The sequence below is a fragment of the Nannobrachium achirus genome (assembly GCF_963921795.1).
Source record: "Nannobrachium achirus genome assembly, chromosome: 11".
NCBI classification, from domain to species: Eukaryota; Metazoa; Chordata; class Actinopteri; order Myctophiformes; family Myctophidae; genus Nannobrachium; species Nannobrachium achirus.
Genome location: NC_137820.1, coordinates 30,536,791 through 30,558,333, shown reverse-complemented (window position 1 = coordinate 30,558,333; position 21,543 = coordinate 30,536,791). Strand labels below are relative to the sequence as shown.

Sequence of the window (21,543 nt, the reverse complement as noted above, 5' to 3'; positions counted from 1 at the left end):
AAATTATGATTTAGTCTTAGTCTTTTGAATAACACATCATTCCTATTTTAGTCATCTGAAATGGTTTAGTCTTTAGTCGACTAAATATCAAAATCTTAGTCTTTTAGTCTTAGTCTTAGTCAACAAAATGAACACTGATTGATACTAAGGTAAATGTACACTTTGTTACTGTCATCCGTTCACATCCCCTGGCTGCAGACTTTCATAATCCAGTGGCTCTCCCCATGTGGGCTGTGTGCAGTGGTGGAAAAAGTACTCACATATTTTACTGAAGTAAAAGTATCAATAATGTATTATTGCTACTATTGATACAGTTAACTATGAAAACCGGCACATCGCATTTCGATAAAGTAAAGTACAAATAACTCAAAATTATATTCAAGTATAGTGCTTAAGTAAATGTACCTATTAATTCACACCACTGGCTGTGTGGTGGGTTAGGTCTCACCGGTCAGCGGCTATATTCTTTGATTCAAGTACTGCATACTTTGTCTAGACCACCATAAGTGCTTATGACCCATCTACTGTATACTAGTATGTAATACTATCTATCATGCCAGATCAACATGTAGTGAAACAAGCCTGTCAGAGACTCCCTTCTATCCAGTGTTGCCTGCACGGATCATTCTAAAGTTGACTTTTAACCAACTTTCCTCGAACTGTTATCGGGCACTCCCTGGAAACTCTAGCTAGCCGTCGAATGGATCTCTCCAGTCAAATACACTGGGTGGTGGTGATATTCCTTTTGAAAAAACAAACATGGCCGTGAGAAGAGCAGCCGGTAGTCTCCTCTCCTATAACTGATCTCAGTCTCACGGGTTGCCGTTATGGGCCGGTTAAGTGGCGTAGGAAAATATAGGGTGGGATGAGATGATACAAGGGGCAGCCAGCCAAGACTAACTGGTTCAGGTGAAACTGACACCAGCATCTCAGTGGCTGTGCGATCTGCCCTGAGACATATACAGGGGAGAGAGAGAGAAAGAGAGAGAGAGAGAGAGAGAGAGAGAGAGAGAGAGAGAGAGAGAGAGAGAGAGGGAGGGAGGGAGGGAGGGAGGGGTGCACTGCGTACTCTGGCCATCAAAACATTTGGAGTTGGCAGTTCTTGGTGTAATCACATGCACCACTTATAGGTTCCCACGAACAGGTCTACAGCCTACTTTCTACTAGGTGTCTGTCTGTGTGAGAGAGAATCACATGAGAAGGAGACCAGTGTAGATTTTGACAGCAAATATTCATTTAGTTTTAGTCATTGTCTTTTGAATGAAATGTTGTCATACATAAAATGACTTTTAGTTCTACTGGATCTTTTCTATCTCCAATAGTTTTTATTTGTTTTACAAAATTGTCAATATATTTTGTGTTAGTTTTAGTCATCACATTTTGTCCTTGTACGGACATATTGATGCCCCCTGGTCGTGGTCACTCACACCCTGGACATGATGCTAGTATGTCACACGATGTACACGTACACCCCCTGGACATGACACTAGTACTTTGCAGTGATGCTGAGTGCGGGAGACATTGGGTCCTGTTTCTATAGTCTTCTGTATGACCAGACTGATTGAACTGATTGAACCCGGACCTCACATTCTCAGGGCGGACGCTCTTAACCACAAGGCCACTGAGCTGAGTTAATGCTGGAGAATTGGAGATCAGAGGTATAAAAATCGCAGTCTCCTTCCTTGCGCTAATCACTGTACAGAACAAGCCAAGCACGAAGTGCTGCGTTGGAAACTTCACGGCGCCACAAAGCGTACAATGGCAGCCGTTAAAACGTGTGAACGGCAAACAATGATCCAGTGTAAACGCAAACTCCTGCTGAATTATCAGTCTCTCTGCTATGAACCTTTCCTTTTCTAGTTTCCATATTAGTATTTCAGCGGCGGAACGTTGAGGTTATAAATAGGTTTTCCATGTTTCTAGCCTTATTACCGAGACGCTGCGTATCCACGCTGCCACGGGCCAACACAGATAAAAACCCAAATGGAAAGCATCTGACTAGCAGCTAACTCATCATTGTGTCTGTCTGTTACCGGGCAGGTTTTTTTTTTGTGTGTGTTCTCCTGTGTGCATTTAATAAACTTTTCTCTTTTTTCTTTTTACCACTTAAATACTAGGCTATATTTATGGCAGTGGTGGAAAAAAGTATTCAAATGTTTTATCAATACTGTAATGTAGAAATACTCCATAAAGTAAAAGTCCGGAAAAAGTACAAAAGTATTGTTATCAAAATGTACTTAATAAAGTACCAAAAGTAGAAAGTATTCATTATGCAGAATGTCCCGTTTCACAGGTTTTCAAATGTATAAAATGTATAAAAAATAAAATAACAAATCTCACAATGTGTCACATATATTTTCAAATGGACAAAATGTATACAGAGCCGAAGTGGTCAATATGTTTTTTTATAATAATAATAATCTATAATAATCAAATCTAATCTAAGTAACTGGTAACTAAATGTGTCAAATAACTGGGGAGCGTGTCGCAGTTACTACATTTCATCTTTTCGACACCCGACTCTAACCCTCACCCTAACCCTAACCTCTATGGAGTGAATCGCTAACCCTCCGGTCGAAATGATGGTCGTTCGAAAGAGCGCGATTTCCCCAAATAACTGTAGTGGAGTAAAAGTACAATTTTTGCTTCTGAGATGTAGTGGAGTAGAAGTAAAAGCACTGAAAATGGGAAACTACACTAAAGTAAACTTTCCACCATGCACTGTTTAAAGGAGGGGGGGCAGCCATTGCCTGACTGCGAGCGCCAGACATCTCACACTACGTTTCACTTCGGGATGAGAGTCTGAAATTGAGGGCAGACATTCTATTTCGGCGGGGGGGGGGGGGCTAAAACCTATTGACGTCTCACACACACACACACACACATACACACACACACACACACGCGACGGCGACGTGGCGTGACATTGCAAAAATATGTTATTTCTCATAACATATTATATGTCTGCATGTTTACGTTAGTGCAAAATGGTATTAAAACGTGAAGAAACGGCACTATTTCATAGTTTATTAAAATAATACGAGTCGAGTCTGACTCCGCCATGACAGTTTTCACGGACCAATCAGAGTCCACTAGACTCTCACGTGGGCAGAGGACACCAATCAGAGTCCACGAGCGAGTCTCACGTGAGCTCAAGAGCTCTGTTTGGAGGGGGCTGGGACCGGAGCAGCCACACCACGTGCCCCAAGCATACAACCCTGATTGGCCCATTCAATGCGCCCGCTCTTTGGGCGCTTTCGAAATAGATTAAAATGTGTGCAGCTTCAGTCCACACTACACACCACCCACCAGCAGGGGGTGGTGATGTGCGGACTGAAGTGTCAGGCTAGGGCAGCCAGCCATAGAACGGCCTGGGAAGCAGAAAGTCCAAGGTTCCATTCCATTCCCCAGCCCCGGCAATGTGTCGAGGTGTCAATGAGCAAGACACTTACGTAACCCCTAACTGACGTTATTATTTGAGTGGTGCTAACCTACCGGTACGTCTGGCTAGTGTTGATTTCGTTGACTAAAACTTTTTTTTTCTCCCACAATTTTATATTACCCATTTTTCACACAGTGCCAATTGCTTAAAGGTGATACACCATGAAATTTCACTTTTCCTATTTTAAAACCTTTTTTTGGGGTCCCACTAGCACCTTCTATCCTCACAAAGTCCCATTTCTGACCGTTGTGTCTTTCTCTGGTTTTGAGAAGGCAAAGGTTAAAAGTATCCCACGGGTTAAAACAGGCTGTCCAGATTTGCTGCCGATTGTGACGTCATCATCGGCCGTTTTTTTTTTTTTTTTTTTTTTTTCAAAAATAAAATTTTTTTTTTCAAAAGATTTTTTTTTTCTAAAAAAATATTTTTATTTTGGGGGGGTGGCGCAGTTCAGGCCAAAGGTGGTACTGCAGCTGAAATGCTCTGAGAGCCATTCAAAAATGAGAGAGTCTATTCAGGAGTGGTAATTTAGCCTCAAACCTTTTGAAAAACGTTTTTGGGACATAAACAATATGACATAAATACTTTTTAAATGCATGGTGTATCACCTTTAAAGGACAACTTTGTTTTTTTTAAAACAAGGGTTCATATTTAGATTGTAATTAGAGAAAAGAAAAAGTGAGTGTTAAAATGTTCTCATTTGCTTCGTTCTTTTTTTTTATTGCGTTTACCGTACTAAAATGTGGGGCATGTGTACGCATGGGGGCATGCTTACAAGTGGCTAAATATGTCTTTTTAGACACAATAAGCCAGCACTTTCTTTATTGCTATTTACAGTAACACTTCTATCCCCCATAAGTCACATCCAACCATGAAAGGTTGCGTTGTATCTTGGGAATGGGCTTATTCTGTGTAAAATGACATATTTAGCCACTTGTACGCATGCCCCCAACCACTGAAATAAGAATCTCTAAAACAATAGAAAGAAGTCAATGAAATAATTTTAACACTCATCTTTTATATTCTTTAATTACGATCTAAAATATGAACCCTTGTTGTAAAAAACTAAAGTTGTCCTTTAAGCTGTAATCCTGGGCTCAGCTTTCCCTCTACCAACCTGAGGAGAGCCGGCCCGAACTGCTCATGCTCCCTGAAAAATGTTTGTCTACTGCCTTGTTAAAAATAATACAGTATATTGACAATTTTGTCAACAAATACAAACAATCTAGACTAACATGTTAGGGAGGGAGTGGGACATCCAGTAGAACTAAAAGACAAGTCATTTTATGATTGGTTGCGCTCGGGTGTTGCGCTCTGAAAATTATGAGCTTGTAGATCTGCTATGTTCAGAGCGCAACCAAATGCAAAATCAGGCATTATGACGCCATCAAGGCACCGCCATAATACATTTTCACATATGATATTTAGTCGACTAAAACTAGACTAGAACTAAATCATTTCAGATTACTAAAATATGACAAACTCAATTTAAATGTATTCAAAAGACTATGACTAAAACTAAATCAAAATGTCCTGCTTTGTGTGTCCCTATGTCTGTAGTAATGACGTCACTCGAGACTAACGTCACAGAAAGTACACAAAGAGACCAACATCACCACAGCTGATGTCATGGATAGAACAGGCCATACAAGAAGATATGCACGTGTGTTGTGTTTCACACAGGTTCTGTAAAAAAAACGTTTCCAGCATTGGCTTCAGCTCAGAGATCAGAGAACAACGACGCTAGGGTCTCATGTGGTTTAAAGAGGAACAGAATAACATTTTCAAGCCTCAAACTCAAAGGCAACACTAAAGTATTTATTGTCGAGAAAAAGAACATCTTAGCAATATTGCATAATATGTCCTAGTTGAACCCCCTCGCCGTGACCTTCCAGGGGTTAACGGAGGTATTTGTTCACTGGACGTTTTGTTCCAGAGTTACATAATCTGAAATCTCTTGTCCACCTTCATCTTTATAAGTACTGGAGGATTATGATTTGATTTAAATGATCTTAACAGAGGTCATATTGTCCACATACAAGTACTTGTTTAAACAGTATCGCTGCTGTCTGGCAGAGACCATTAAACTATATACAGTATATACTGTGTGTGTGTGTGTGTGTGTGTGTGTGTGTGTGTGTGTGTGTGTGTGTGTGTGTGTGTGTGTGTGTGTTTGTATATACTAGAAGCTGGGCCGCCCTTCGGGCGGCCCAGCGTCTAGTCGGCGACCTGGCCAACTCGGGAACGATGTAAATAGGGAATGAATGCCCCGCCCTTTAATGCAAACCCCATTATACCTGTTGTCATAGGACCCGTCTTGACCATCTGTTTGCCTGTGTCCATTTATGCCCATATATGGAGATATCTGTATCTGTCTGTCTGTCGGCGTCCATTTTATGTCCATATATGGAGATCACTGCAGATATAATCCTGGGTCCATTTTATGCCCATATATGGCCATATATGGAGATATCTGTCTATTTGCATCCATTTTATGCCCATATATGGAGATCTCTGTATCTGTCTGTCTGTGTCCCTTTATGCCCGTATATGGAGATCTTTGTGATTCTGCGTCCATTTTATGCCCATATATGCCATATATGGAGATATCTTTTTATCTGCGTCCATTTTATGCCCATATATGAGATCTCTGTCGCTTTTTGTTTGTTTCTTCTTTAAGCATATGGAGATATCTGTTTATATGCGTCCATTTTATGCCCATATATGAGATCTCTGTCGCTTTTTGTTTGTTTCTTCTTTAAGCAGAATACACAGCCTGCTTAAATCTGCATCATTCAAGTCATCCTCCCAGTCCCACGCTTTGTTGCTTGTCTTATGTTTGTCTTGTCTCTTTTATTTTCTTTATCTTTTTTGGAGCGGACCCCATTAATGCAAACCCCAATATACCTGTTGTCATAGGACACGTTTTGACCATCTATCTGTTTGCCTTTGTCCCCACCCTTTAATGCAAACCCCAATATACCTGTTGTCATAGGACCCGTTTTGACCATCTGTTTGCCTTTGTCCCCTTATGCCCATATATGGAGATCTCTGCACACACAGTACCGGTTGCGGAAAACTCTGATGTCAGACATCGGCTCCGCATACGGGCATTCATTTTATGCCCATATCTGGAGAACGCGCGTGCCGGTGGGAAGAAGGGTTCTCGAGATACGCGGATTACATACATACATACACATTCACAGAGATTTTTTGTTGACTCATGTGGAGTACGTGATGTCAGAGCCTTTTATGAAGTGATGTCACAATGAGTCAGCGCTTGCGCCGGTTTCCTCCGAAACACCTGATGTCAACAATCAGCTCCGCATATGGTGATTCCGAACGTTTCGCGCCGGCGTACGTGATGTCAGAGCCTTTTATGAAGTGATGTCACAATGAGTCAGCGCTTGCGCCGATTTCCTCCGGAACAGCCTGATGTCAACAATAAGCTCTGCATAAGGAGATTCCGAACGTTTTGCGCCGGTTTCGGAAAACCGTGCGTCGGGTCGGGTCGAGGCTCGGCACTGCACTCCGCGCCGCGTCGGGGAACGCGCGTGCCGAATCTGAAGCCGGTGGGACGAACGGTTCTCGAGATACGCGGGTTACATACACGCAGAGATACATACACGCAGAGATTTGTCGCATTTATAGATAGATAAATATATATTTAAATGCATACAAATTTGTATTTTCTTTTTTTTTAAGAATCAACATCTTTTTGTTTTAAACTATACGCTTACCAATGATTAAAAAAATACGTATTTATTATTGATGGAATTTTTTTGACTCTTAACTTTAAGACAAGTTAGTGGTTAACTTTCAGTTATTCTATTTCCAATGTTCAATACTTTTACTTCTACTCCACTACATCTCAGAGACAAATATTGTACTTTTACTACAATTATTTGAAAGTTTTAGTTACTTTTTAGATTTAGATTATTATTACAAAATATACATTAACCAATTCAGCCCTATATACTGTACATTAAGGCCCTACTTCATCATACGACGGCGTCACACAAAACAGAAAATAAGAAAGAAATAGCACATCTACTTAGACTGTGTTGTTGTTGTTGTTTCCTTTTATTTTCACCATGTAGTCAACATGAGTTATGGTTGTTTGGCAGTGGTGGGATGTGTGTGAGGTGGACGTCTGTGAAGGAACGTAGAGCAGAGGACAGGTGGCGCTGGAAGAGGCCGCGTTACCAGGCTGAACCCAGTTGAGCCTGTAGGGCTTGTAGATCTTGTAGATCGGCTATTTCCACATTACACTGTAATCACTCTCACAAGCGCTGGACAATTCACCCTTTGTCAAGTCCCGCCCGTTGTCCCGCCCCTCTTCACACCCATTGGTTGCTGTGTCTTGGTGGGACACTCCACTACCATTTCAATTCAGTTGCTTCGTATTGTTATTCTGTGTGTACAATTCTAATTGTCTCCACCAGCCGAAGGCATGGGGGAGAGTATGTTTTCCCCTCCGTCCGTCCGTGTGTCCGTCCGTCCGTCCGTGTGTCCGTGCGTGCGTCCTCGCAGTTTGTGTGCAGCTAATCTCAGTCGCCGTTGGCCCGGTCGCTGCCAAAGTGAGCACACACATTCCCTGGATGCCAATCTAGAACCTCTGCCCTAAATTTTTCAAATGGGCCTTTTCTAGCGCCACCTAGTGGCCGATGTTCGCAAAACACATTTCTGTGCACTACTCTTACAGATTTTGTCCAAAAATCCTACAAATCGGTAGGCAGTATCTCAACAGTCATGTGATCGACACGGATCTGTCCGATTTTGCATATTCCATCCTGATTGGCTAAGATTGGCTTCCAAAGTTTGTAGGATTGAGCCGTTTTGGACAAAATGCCTCAAATCACAAACGCAAAGTGCAATTATCATGAAATCGCGCACACACGTTCCCACTAGGCCGAGGAAGAAATACCACTTAAATCTTTTTTAATCAGCCTCATGGTGGCGCTATAACAGGCCGATTTGTGGTTTTACCTATAACTCCACCGATCAGTTTCAAACTTTGTAAGCGCACTCCCTAGAGGCTAAGGATAAACCTTTACCCTGCATTTTTCACATCAGCCTTTTATAGCGCCACCTTTGGGCCGACTTATGTAAAACACATTTTTGGATATTACTCCTTGAGATTTTATCCAAAAATCACGCAAATCGGTACACAGTATCTCTATAGTCATGTGATCAAGTCCGATCCGTCTGTATTTCATATTCCATCCTGATTGGCTAATATTGGCTTCCAAAGCTTGCAGGATTGCTCCGTTTTTGAACAAAATGCCTCAAATCATCAACGCAGCTTGCGATTACCGTGAAATTTGCCACACATATTCCCACTAGGTCAAGGAACAAATGCTACCTTTTTCACATTGGCCTGTTATAGCGCCACCAGCAGGTAGACTTTAGCAAAACTCATTTTTGGAACACAATGCTTCAAATCATGCATGCAGCATCAGATTGCCATGAAAGATCTAAGGTGAAGAACATATGCCACCCTTTTTACATTGGCCTATTATACAGTAGCACCACCAGGACGCACGGCCTGTTGGAGACCTGTGCTCGGAAGAGCACTGCTTCTAGTTTCAAACTTGGTTTCAGTAAAATGGAGCTCCTCAGTGGCAGAATAGTGACTCGGCATGTTTTTAAATTATGTTTAAGCAAATTCAACATAAATAAGGCGGAACCAGGGCGGGACAAGGCAGATAGAGCCTTCTGGTTGGTCAATCAGGGGCCAACCAGAAGGCTAACAAAGGGTGAATTATAGGTTCCTGGCCAGAAGACAGCAGGGTTAAAAACCGGACAAATGGCCATCCTAGTGTCAGCTCCCACCTGATGTTCTGACTTCTCCAGACCGTACTGAATAACTGCTAGGGCATTCACCAAATATTAGAATATTCTAATATCAAAGTCACTATTTGACGTTGTTCACCGAAGTCGAATATTCGCTTCTTTTTATTTTCTCTTTTAAAAATATATAGTTTATAAAGCTTGGCCATATAGGAAGTCATAAGAATGAGTTGTCAGTGCCCCTGGTGGATGAATTTGTTAATGCTCTATACCAGGGGTTCTCAAACCTTTTTGGGCCGTGACCCCCAAAATAAACATATTTGAACTGGGGACCCCCACCTTGACGAGCACTTGGAATTGTAGGTATTACATTTAATGTGACTCGGTTCCGCAGATAAATATTGTGAAAATAGCAGATCTACATGCTCACAACGCCTCGCAACGCAAGGCGTTGTGAGCATGTAGATCGGCTATTTTCACAATGTTCGCCTCTTGCTTACTTAATATTTGACAGTTTGGCCAGTCCTGTCGAATATTCGACTATTCGAATACTTTGAGGTCGAATAATTAGAATACTAAAAATCACTATTCGTGAATGCCCTAATAACTGCTAGCTTGCATAATGACTTCAGGCCTGGACTTAAGTCTAAGACATACAGGTCACCAGGTGTGACTCCTCCAAAAAGGATGATACGATCTCCCACCATGCAACAGCACATCATAGTCATCAAACCGGGTCCTTTGCCCTTGGGTTCAACCTTCTTCCAGCAGAAGGTCTCTGGACTGAATTTCCACACATTATTAAGTGCTGGTTATAGTTCCATCCACCAAATACAGCTCTCCATTGTAGGCAGAGGCTGAATGATGGTAGCGTCCTTCTGGAAGAAGCTGTTTAAAAGGTGTGTTCAGCCAGCAGTTGGTATCTGTGTCAAACAATGTTTTTTTGTTGTTGTTTTTTTTTCTGACAATATCTACTGAATAGTGATGTGTTGTATCCGTCTGTCATTCAATGTTATATGAGATACTTAAAGGGGAAGACCACCCATTTTCAATATTGAACTGTGTCATTAATATACCTTAGAGGAGTTGTGTGGAAATAGAAAAAAGTTCCCCCCCTTCTGTGTTGCCTAGAACTGGAAGATTGATTTTGGGGTTTGTATTGTAAAGAACAACTTGATGACATCACACATTGTACTTTACAATACAACCCCCCAAATCAATCCTCCAGTTCTAGGCAACACCTAAGGGGGAAACTTTTTTCTATTTCCACACAACTCCTTTAAGGTATTTTAACACTAATAGTGCCTCTTAATCTGAAGGTTGCTTGGTGCCTCGGTGCCACGCCGTTTCCTCCATAGGCCGCCGCTATTATTTTGAAGGGCTGGAAGGGGGTTGTTTTAGTTTTTTTGGATTATCACTTGACGGCAACGATTACGTCATCTAGTCACATGACAGTGTGAGCCCAGAAGAGAACATGGCTGCGCCCAGCGTTTGTGTACAGTACTGGAGAGTGGAGACCATCCTTTGTATACAGTGTTGCCAGAGACGTACGATAATTATCGTATTTGTACGATAATTTGACCCTCTGTACGATGTACGATCAATAATTCCAAAAATGCCCAAATGTACGATAATTTCGGCATATCATCAAAAAGAGCGTGAATTCACTATTTTCCCTGGCTGCTGATCTGGGATCTGGTTTGGCTTCTCAAAATAAGCCAGGAAATCAGTCAATCTGACCCTAGATCTGTACTTGGAGGCATTAAAAACACTGGTTGCATCTTTCCAGACCAGTTTCAGGCTTTTATTTGTGTAAGCTCCAAGAAGTTGCCTGCCTCCACACAGCAAATCTGATGCGTTTTTGTCACGCAGGAGTCTAAAACGAGGTCGTTTCTTACACTAAAGACGCATTTTTTGGTGAAATTACGTTTTTACGCGAGTGATTTCTCTTTTTTGGCCGTGTACGATAGTTTCATGTCAAATACGATAATTCTGAGCCTCCGGTACGATAATTCAACATTTCCCATCTGGTAACACTGTTTGTATAAGAATGTCCCTTTTGGAGAAAATGAGGTCTCTTTATGGGCCTCTCAATGGATTTACTATGGAGGACGTTAACTTCGCGTGCACGCCCGACGTGCGTTGTAAACAAATCGCGGACATTACCGATGCGGGCGGGACCGGAGCGACGTACAGTAAGTAATAATATCTTTACTGTATATACAGTAAGATTGACAGTCCTCACCGTCAACGGCGCCATGGTATTAACCCTTTCAATGACGGTGAGCGCCGTCTACAGCAGCAGAACAGTTAATGACATATTTCAATATTGAAAATGGGTGGTCCTCCCATTTAAATGGTTTCCTGATGTAAAGCCGAAAAGCTTACTAGGATCTCCTTTTAGTTGACCTTGTACCAGTGAACTGTACTGTCATGAAACTGTAACTTTTCCTATGCAACCCTCTAATAAAGTCTTCAATCAATCAATCAATCAATCAATCAATCAATCAATCAATCAATCGTTGTCCTCTTGTGTCCACAGGACCATGACTACCTCAACAGCAGGAGAAGAGGGCTGTCCACTAACAGACAGACCAGGGACCTGCCACTGGTCAAGCTTCTTAACATTTCCGTCACCCTGTCCCCCTTCCTGAGCGTGGACACCGCCACGTTCCACTCCTCCATGCTGGAGGGCACCCAGGCCTACTGGCTCAGCCTCCCCTCCGGCCCCCAGGGACACCCGGTGAGCAGGGCTCATCAATATGTCTGAGATTTATAGACTTGTTGAGGGTCCATTTGGCAGTGGTGGAAAATGTAACTTTTGTTTTGTAACTCAAGTAAAGTTGAAGTATCAATACTGCAATTCACCCTATTCACGCCCCGCCCACTCAGCAACTTCCTGGTGCTGAGACGTCACGCTTTGAAGGGGAAACCCTGCTAAAAGCCCATAGAGTTAACACAGAAATCGCAAATTGAATGCAATTTCCGAATAGTAAAGTATAAAATACGGCTAGCATGATCAAAAGCATTAGCGCTGCGAGGCGTTGTGAGCTTGTAGATCGGCTATTTTTGGCAAAGAGGTTTGGTGTAGAGGGGACAAAGAGCAGACTAAGTACATGATGAAATGTCAAGTTTATTAAGTATTGACGGTTCAATCGGTTAAATATCTGAAAGCACAAATTGACATGAATCCAAAATACACTGATGATTGTGCTTTCAAACGATGAAACTATATGGAATCTATGAAAAGGTTATGGGGTCCCTCCCTGCTTCATCTCTCTCTCAACTAAGGGGTCATTGGCCTGAAAACGTTGAAGACCCCTGGCCTAGATTGTAAAATTGGTACCTGAGCACTTTAGTGACTTTCCCCCCCCACTGCTCCCACAGGTGCCTGTGCTGAGCCAGTGGCGGGGGAGGTTCTGCGTGAAGCTGAACGTCAGCGACCCAGGGGCGGTGGGCTGGTTCCTGGACCGAGTGGAAGCCCTGCAGGCCCACCTGGGCATGGAGTACATCCTGCTGGAGGGGGGCGAGGGCAACCCGCTGGAGGAGCGGACCCCCCTCAGTGGAGACCACTACATCGGCCTGCTGGCGGACCTGGCCTCCAGGATGGGTGACTCTGCCATCGTGACCGCAGGGACACGGTACGATCGGCGTTAATGTTGATAGCAATTTTTTTATTTGGTTTTGGTCTTTTGAATGCAATGTCATTTAGTTTTAGTCATGTTTTAGTCATCTGAAAAGCTTTTGTTTCAGTCTTGTTTTAGTCGAATAAACATTGCAAGATTTTAGCCGACTAAACTAACATTTTATTTATTTTTTTAATTTTTTGACAAAAAAATGTATTTTGGCGGGCCTTGATGGTGTCGAATTGGCTGATTTTACACTTGGTTACATGCAGAAAATCCATATTTTTGTTTTTTTTCGTAAATGAATGCCCTACTTGATCATACTACACAACTACAACATCACACAAAAGTATCAAAAGTAGCAGACCCACAAAACACTCTTTTTAAAGTTTGATTTTCTTTATTTTTATATACAGTATATATTATTTTTTAAATGTCAGAAAGACTGACTGATTTTATCTGGCTGCTTTGAAGTGTACGATTCAACTTCACGGTCACGGTTTATATTGTTTATAATTGTTTTAAAATGTTCTAGCATAATATTAAATTAAATAAAATCGCAATATCGAATCGCAAAATCGCTGAATCGCAGAATCCCAATATAATTAAGAATCGCACCCTAGGTAGCGAGAACGTATCGGACCTGGCGGTAAGTGAATCGTCGCATCTCTCAGGATACAACAGCGAGTGACAACACACAAACAAGGAATGGCATAACGACTAAATTTGGGAGGAAAAAGGGGGTAAAATATAACGTTGTTGTCGGGTGAAAACCTTGTATGTTCAAAACCGTTCCTTTTGCATTTATCAGTTTAAAAATGATTTAAACAAGTGAAAACAGCCGATCTACAAGCACACAACGCCTCGCACCGCGAGGCGTTGTGTGCTTGTAGATCTGCTGTTTTCACTACTTTTGTGTGACGGCCTTGTATGCTGAAGCAGGGCCTTACTTTGCAAAAAATGTACAAATTTGAAACTTGGAGATACAAGGTTTCTGCCCGTCAGTGACGATATATATCGCTCTGGGATTGTGGTGAGCGGGCTACTGTACTAATTGTTCTATTGATGACATGTACCACCAGGTCGAGCCACAAGCCTGTGTTTGTAAGGATGAGTCCTCTCCAGTCTGACTGGAGCTCGGCGGGTCTGAGGGGCCTCATTCCATCCCTGCTGCACCACAGCCTGCTGGGATACAACTTCCTCATTCCCGATGCAGTAGGTAATACCACAGCCTGTATGGACCAGGACCACTTCCTCTGTAGATAGAACCAATCTAGAATGATATAGTATATATAGCAGGGGTCTTCAACGTTTTCAGGCCAGGGACCCCTTAGCTGAGAGAGAGATGAAGCAGGGACCCCCACTACATATTGTATAAAATTGTGTTGCAGATTCAAAATGTTCATAGATTTCTTAGACAGCTTAGACTTGTTTGACAGCACTGTCATCCTGTTGGAGTAATGTGTATTTTCAGACGTTTAACCACTTGAACCTTCTTTTCCCTCGACAAACCTTTTTGCCAAAAATAGCCGATCTATAAGCTCACAACGCCTCGCACTGCGAGGCGTTGCTGCGTTGTGAGCTTGTAGATCGGCTATTTTTGGCTAATGTTCCACTCAGAAAAGGGATTCTAGGGTTCAAGTGGTTAATGTAAAAACATGATCCTATCACACAAAGAATACCCCTGTATTATAGCCCCTCTGGTCTTGTTCGGATCACATAAGCAGGGGTCATCGCCGTGATGGCTTGTGTTGGACAATTCGTCCAAAATCTATTTAGGCCAAAATGAGTGGACAATAATACCACCGGAAACACAGAAAGAGCTAGCCCTGAATGACTATAACAGGTCTGTAACTCTGAGAGTGTTCACGTGGAACCAAATGGAGCCTTACAGGTCCATTTGGTTCCATTTGTACACTCTTGAGTCCTTGCAAATAAATATTTGAGAACCACTAATGCTAGTGGACTCCTAATGTGCCATAATGTCCTGGAGAAAACCTGGAGACTTGATGTTCAGTAATTGGGTCTTATGATCAAAATAAGAACATTTATAATGGTGTGTAAAAAGAACATTTGTCCATGTACGGAAAAATTGATGACCCATGCACATAATTATTACTTTCATCATTGCTCGTCATGCTTTTGTCCATGCACTTGTTGTAAACTCTAGAGCAAAGGTCTTCAACAGGGGGTCCGGGACCCCTAGGGGTTCCTTAGAGTTACTACAGGGGGTACTCCAAATCTTTGTGTGATTTTTTTTTTCTCCTTTTTTTTTTCTCCTTTTTTATACTAACCATTTGAACCCTAGTGTCCATATTCTGAGAATATGGACACTAGGGTGTCCATATCCTCTTTGCCAAAAATAGCAGATCTACAAGCTTGTAGATCTGCTATTTTTAGCAAAGAGGTTTGGTGTAGAGGGGAAAAAGAGCAGACTAAGTACACAGTGAAAGGTCAAGTGTATTAAGTATTGACGTGGTTAAATATCTGAAAATACAAATTGACATGAATCCAAAATACAATGATCGTGCTGTCAAACGATGAAACTACCGGTATATGGAATCTATGTTGTGGGGGTCCCTTCTTCATCTCTCTCTTAACTAAGGGGTCCTCTGCCTGAAAACGTTGAAGACCCCTGCTCTAGATAAACCTTGTATTCTGTCACTCTATAACGTTCAATAGCCAAGTCATGGTGAAATCAACATTAGAATGAATGTTCATCAACGTGAAGAGGCTGCTCCATGCATTAGTGTGTGTGCAGCAAACACAATCTTAAGTGAACTAGCCGATTAGCGTCAGACGCGCACAGCCGCGGGTCTGCCGTCTCGCCTGCCGCGCCGATACGGCGCTGTTCTATTTTTCCAGCGTTGCCGTGCGGTGAACATGTTCTTCCATGGTTCTCCCCACCAAGGGAAATGGATGTGCTGTGTGGCAGCGCGCCGCATCCAGTTGAGATGAGATGAGATGAGATTCAATTTATTGTCAGTGTACAGTACAAGTACAGTACAGCGAAAAGTATTTTCACATCTCACCCAAAGTGCAAACATGTCAGCATTAATGAGTACAGTAATAAATAAATGCAGAGATGAGCAGTATTAATTAAATAAATAAATAGATAATTATGGTTAAGTAAAGAAGTAATAATTACATTTGACCATATTGCACATAGCCCTATTGCACATAACCTAATGCACAAGTGTTCGACAGTTGGGGTTACCTTGGGGCACTTCACGTGCGTCGATACCGCAACGCGCGTCCAGTGTGTGCTCCTCTTTAGTGTTTTGCCTCTTCTTGGGGCTGCCCATTTGCAATAAGACAATTGTCACGGCATAACAGTGGGCCTTGCCCCACAGGTTGAGAACCACTGCAGTGCAAAGGCAATATTCTCTGTGGAATTGCCTCCTCCATCAGGTATATATATATATATATATACATATATATAAAAGCAAAGTTGTTGAACAGAGATGCGATATTTTTAAAAACGGCATTCATCATCAATCATTACATTGTTTTGCAAAAGAAAAAGCACACCTTTGACTTTCTGGTCAACAAGGTGAGGGTGTTGGCTCAACACGCAGTGTATTCCTGTAATATTCCGGATTCCTGTAATGGCAGAGCGGGGGCGGACCAGGGCAACTATTTACTTTGATGTGGAGAAAACAGGGAGCTGACAGGATGGATGGATGGCCTGATAAAAATCCCACTCCCACTAACATGATACATTAGAGACCAGTGGATGTCACGCCAATGCATTCATCCATCAGCCATTTAGATAGCATGTCATGTAGACTGATGCCAGTCATTGTTGATAGGGCTGTCACAATTATTACATAATCGTCTAAACGCAATTATTTGAGGTAATCGCAATTATTTTACATAATCGTCATAATCGTTTCCATGTTGAGAAATGTTAGTTTCAAACACTTTCAAAAAGTAGTGGAAATAGCAGATCTACAAGCTCACAATGTGTGGCATCAATGCTCTTTTTTAACTCATCTGCTGCCATTTAACAATACCTTCGTACTCTCATATGCCAAACTGTCTCCATAGACTTCCATGTAATTCATAGTGCACGGATCATGCACACCCATGCCTAGATAATGCACCACGTGTGTCCACATTGCTCACAGCTTTCAAACAAAAAAATCCGAATGGAAATCCGTTCAGGCATTCATGAGATAGCAGCCATTATGTTTTCCTAAAATGTAAACAAAGATGGCTGCCATGTTTGAAAGATGGGGTTGCTATGGGGGTTAAACATGCAATTTCGCGATCGCTATCATGCCTACTACATTTTTTGGGGTAAAAAAAGAAAATTTGAAAAAAAAAAAATTTTGAAAAAAAAAAGAAAAACATTTTTTTTGAAAAGATTCTCGGGTTCCTCGGGCGTGGCAGGGCGGGACAACGGGATTTTTTCGGGGTTCCTCGGCCATGGCAGCATATGAGTTAATTATAAATTTGTCAAATATGTCAGTAATTTCTTGGTATATTGACGGAATTGTCAATATGTTTTCGTCAGTGAAAAAAAGGTAGTCGACAGTCATGCGTCGTCATAGTTTCAGTCGACGGAATTAACACTGGTAGAAGGAAATGTTTTAGTGATGCTTTTAATACTCTCTCTCTCTCTCTCTCTCTCTCTCTCTCTCTCTCTCTCTCTCTCTCTCTCTCTCTCTCTCTCTCTGCAGGTGGCTCTCTGTCCGGTGAGCTTGTGACGGATGCAGAGTTGTTCATTCGTTGGATGGAGGTGGCAGCCTTCCTCCCTGTCATCAGTTTCCACACGCCACCCTGGGCCTGTGGAGAGGAGCAGGTACATGAATGACTACACTGCAGTGGTGTAAAGTAACTAAGTACTAAGTTGGCAGAGGGAGAGTAGCGCACAGAACTACAGCTTATGCAATTGGCACTGGGAGAAAAATGGGTTTCAAAATCGTGGGATAAAAACAAAACAAAAAAAACTCATTGACCCTTGGAACGTTTTTTTATTAACTGAGATAAAGAAACACTTATGAACAATGCTTGCGGGACACAGCTGGTTACACAGCTGGTTACTGGTTACTGGTTACAGAACGTATCATTTGTCAGTGTGGACACTTGTGTACAGGGGCATCAATTGGGTATGGCAGGGGTATGCAGCTGCCATACCCTGGGTCCACGGGGGAAAATAAAAGTTACTTTTAGATATAAATCCATGAATGTCTCGTTATTTATCTGTGCTGGTTATTATGTTGTTGAATTACAGAAAAATAACTACAAATGCAAAATGTAACAAAATGGTCACTTTAACAAGGTATTATAATTATATTCTCCAGACTTGTATTCTCCCCATCTTGACAGAATGGCATATTCCCAGGTTCCGCAGGTCAGCTGCACAGGTGCAACGCATTATTGTTAACTAGAAGTTTGGCCGCCCGAGTCGGCAACCTGGCCAACTCGGGAATGATGTAAATAGGGAATGAATGCGCCACCCTTTAATGCAAACCCCATTATACCTGTTGTCATACAACCTGTTTTGACCATCTGTTTGCCTGTGTCCATTTATGCCCATAGATGGAGATCTCTGTATCTTTATCTGTCTGTCTGTGTCCCTTTTATGCCCATATATGGAGATCTCTGCTCTTTGGGCGGCCAAGCGTCTAGTCGGGTGCCGGCCATATATGGAGATCTCTGCTCTTTGGGCGGCCAAGCGTCTAGTCGGGTGCCGGCCTACTCGGTAACGATGTAAATAGGGAATGAATGCCCCACCCACTCATGTGGTGTACGTGATGTCAGAGCCTTTTATGAAGTGATGTCACAATAAGTCAGCGCTTGCGCCGATTTCCTCCGGAGCAGCCTGATGTCAACAATCAACTCCGCATATGGTGATTCCGAACGTTTTGCGCCGGTTCGGGAAAACCGCGCGTCGTGTCGGGTCGAGGCCAGGCACGGCGCACCACGGCAGGGAACGCGTGTGCCGAATCTGAAGCCGGTGGGACGAACGGTTCTCGAGATACGCGGATTACATACAGACAGACAGGCACGCAGACAGACAGACAGAGATTTGTCGCATTTATAGATAGATTGTGGCTCTAACTGTTCCAGGCTGCCCAAGAAACTGTAGAAACGGAGGAAAAAATAAAATGTACTTCTTAAAATAAATGTATCATGCCTGTTGCTAAGGTATGGCAACATGACTGGTGTCTTGCACGCGCGCGACACCAGTCATATTGCCATACCTTAGCTTTTTCTGAACTGACGGTGGCGTCAGTTCAGAAAAAGCTAAGGTATGGCAACATGACTGGTGTCGCGCAACCACAACTACAACTAGTTGTAGTTGTGGTTATATACAGTAGTTATAGTTATAGTTATAGCTGTAGTTATAGTTATAGTTAGTTATCGTGCTTGGTCCGAATGACCCTTTAGAAGATGGATTTAAGAGAGTGACGATTCACATGTCGTCGTCGCGTAAATGCTGATTTACGCGCTTTTCAGAGGCGGTTGACATGCCCTAGTAATTCATTTTCAATTGTTGGCGGGCGATTATTTGGGACGCTCAGAGAAGTTGAGGAGCAGAGAGGCGAGCGGACGCGTTCCCGTTAAATCCTCGCACGCGTGCTGCTGGATTGTGGTCATCTTTGTGAAATACTGCCCGCCGTTTACTCACGGAGCGATTATGCTTGTGTCTCCACCGCGGCGCGATGCCCCGCAGATCCAAGCGAGAACGTCCCGCGTCAACCGCCATCAGAAATATAGCTCCTGCAGTGCAGAGCGAGATCGGGTGAAGTGATGAGGGAATCCTGCCCTGTTAGATCCAGCGTCCCACTGAGAGCCGTGTTGTTGTGTACAGTACGTTAAGAAGAGGCTGGATGATGAGAGCTAGTTCATTGACAGAGGAGCCTGAGTGAAGGAGACCTCTCACTAGGGCATTCACCAAATATTCGAATATTCAAATATTCGAATATCAAAGTCACTATTCGACGTTGTTCACCAAAGTAGAATATTCGCTTATTTTTATTTTTGTATTGTTTTCTCTTTAAACAATATATAGTTTATAAAGCTTGGCTAGATAGGAAGTCATAAGAATGAGTTGTCAATGCCCAATTGTTAAAAAATCCAGCCACACACTGTTGTACTAATGAAACATAACTCCGGCCACGCACCGTTGTACAATTGAAACATAACTTCGGCCATGCACCGTTGTACTATTGAAACATAACTTCGGCCATGCACCGTTGTACTAATGAAACATAACTTCGGCCATGCACCGTTGTACTATTGAAACATAACTTCGGCCATGCACCGTTGTACTATTGAAACATAACTTCGGCCATGCACCGTTGTACTATTGAAACATAACTTCGGCCATGCACCGTTGTACTATTGAAACATAACTTCGGCCACGCACCATTGTACTAAAGAAACATGGCGTGCCACTCGGTCAAAGTTCATCCTCAGCGGGACAGGGTTGAAGACAGGGCCAGTCCACGACACACAAAGCTAAAAGGTGGGAGCGCTTCACTGCCCCAAAAACACAGACAAAGTTCAAGGGCTGAGGAGTGGACCGTGACAGTATGTTACTGTACGTTTGACCACGAGGAGCCCAGCTTCAGGTTGTCCAACAGACAGGGACTCGATGGCGAGGGCAATTTTTTCCCCTTCTAAAGCACCTCCCACCCTCTCCCTCTTCCTCTCCCTCTCCCTCTCCCTCTCCCTCTCCCTCCCATCCCTCAATAGGAGTGATTGCTTGGCCTCTCTCCCAACATCACCTGTGGTTAAGAGAGTCCCATCTGGTCTGAATTACGGCCCCCTCCTCCCAGATTTATGACTCACGCTCCCGCTCGGGCTGTGACGGCGAGATCGAGGCCACTTCGGCAGGAATGATAATGAATTTTGAGGACAAATCTTGGAAAAGGACTTTATTATGGCAATTAAGATTTCCATGCGTAATTGACAAGTGTGACAGGGAGGAGGAGGTGTGTGTGGAGTGGGGGGAGGACAACTGCTTTTTCCATTTGGACAAGAGTGAGGCAAGAGAATATTATTGGTTGTGACCTGTGTTGCGTGACAAAAGATGAAAATGAGCCGCTTTTGGACGGCTATGCGTTTGACAGCGTCTATGTTTTTCCATTTTCGTCTCTAGCATGGCCTTCAACTTGTTAAACCCATGATGAAATGAGGCAGAGACACTGAGTACATACAGTAAGACTTGAGTACTGGAGTTTTTGTATTTATTTATTTTTTCAGTATTTGTACTTTACTTGAATATTAGTTTTTGTGGATACTTAGGACTTTAAACTCCACTACATTTCAAAGACAAATACGGTATTGTACTTTATGAATGAAGCACTCACGCCCTATTTCAAATATCGTGGGAAAATAGAAGATCTACAAGCTCGGAACACGTAGCATCACGAAAACTGTTCGAAAGTCTTTGCGTTTCTTTGAATTAAATGTCTAAATTCAACACCGCGATGTGTTGGTATAAAAAAAAGTGTTGTTTGTAATTACTGCGTTACTTTATATTACAGTTTGGGTTTCCCAGTCAGCACCTTCTCTCTGTGTCCAGAATGTGCACGGCGAGTGACCCTGGCCGGGCCCAACGGGACCAAAACCCACAAAACCCACACACGCACTGTATGCCTGGCTTCTCAATTAGACAGAGATCCGCTCATAGTCGGTGGATATGGGATTCCAAAAACTCATTCCTAC

General features: G+C 42.8%; 1 protein-coding gene across 1 annotated transcript in view; it reads left to right on the top strand.

Annotated features, from left to right (window-relative positions):
• Nucleotides 1-21,543, top strand: part of LOC308294895 (SITS-binding protein) — a gene marked incomplete at both ends in the record, with an annotated part of 60,642 nt that overhangs the window by 34,197 nt on the left and 4,902 nt on the right. The window contains 4 exons of the mRNA XM_080737812.1: nt 11,775-11,975; nt 12,620-12,873; nt 13,941-14,077; nt 17,544-17,665. Coding sequence (XP_080593938.1) covers nt 11,775-11,975; nt 12,620-12,873; nt 13,941-14,077; nt 17,544-17,665 — 714 coding nt within the window. The remainder of the gene's footprint in view (nt 1-11,774; nt 11,976-12,619; nt 12,874-13,940; nt 14,078-17,543; nt 17,666-21,543) is intronic.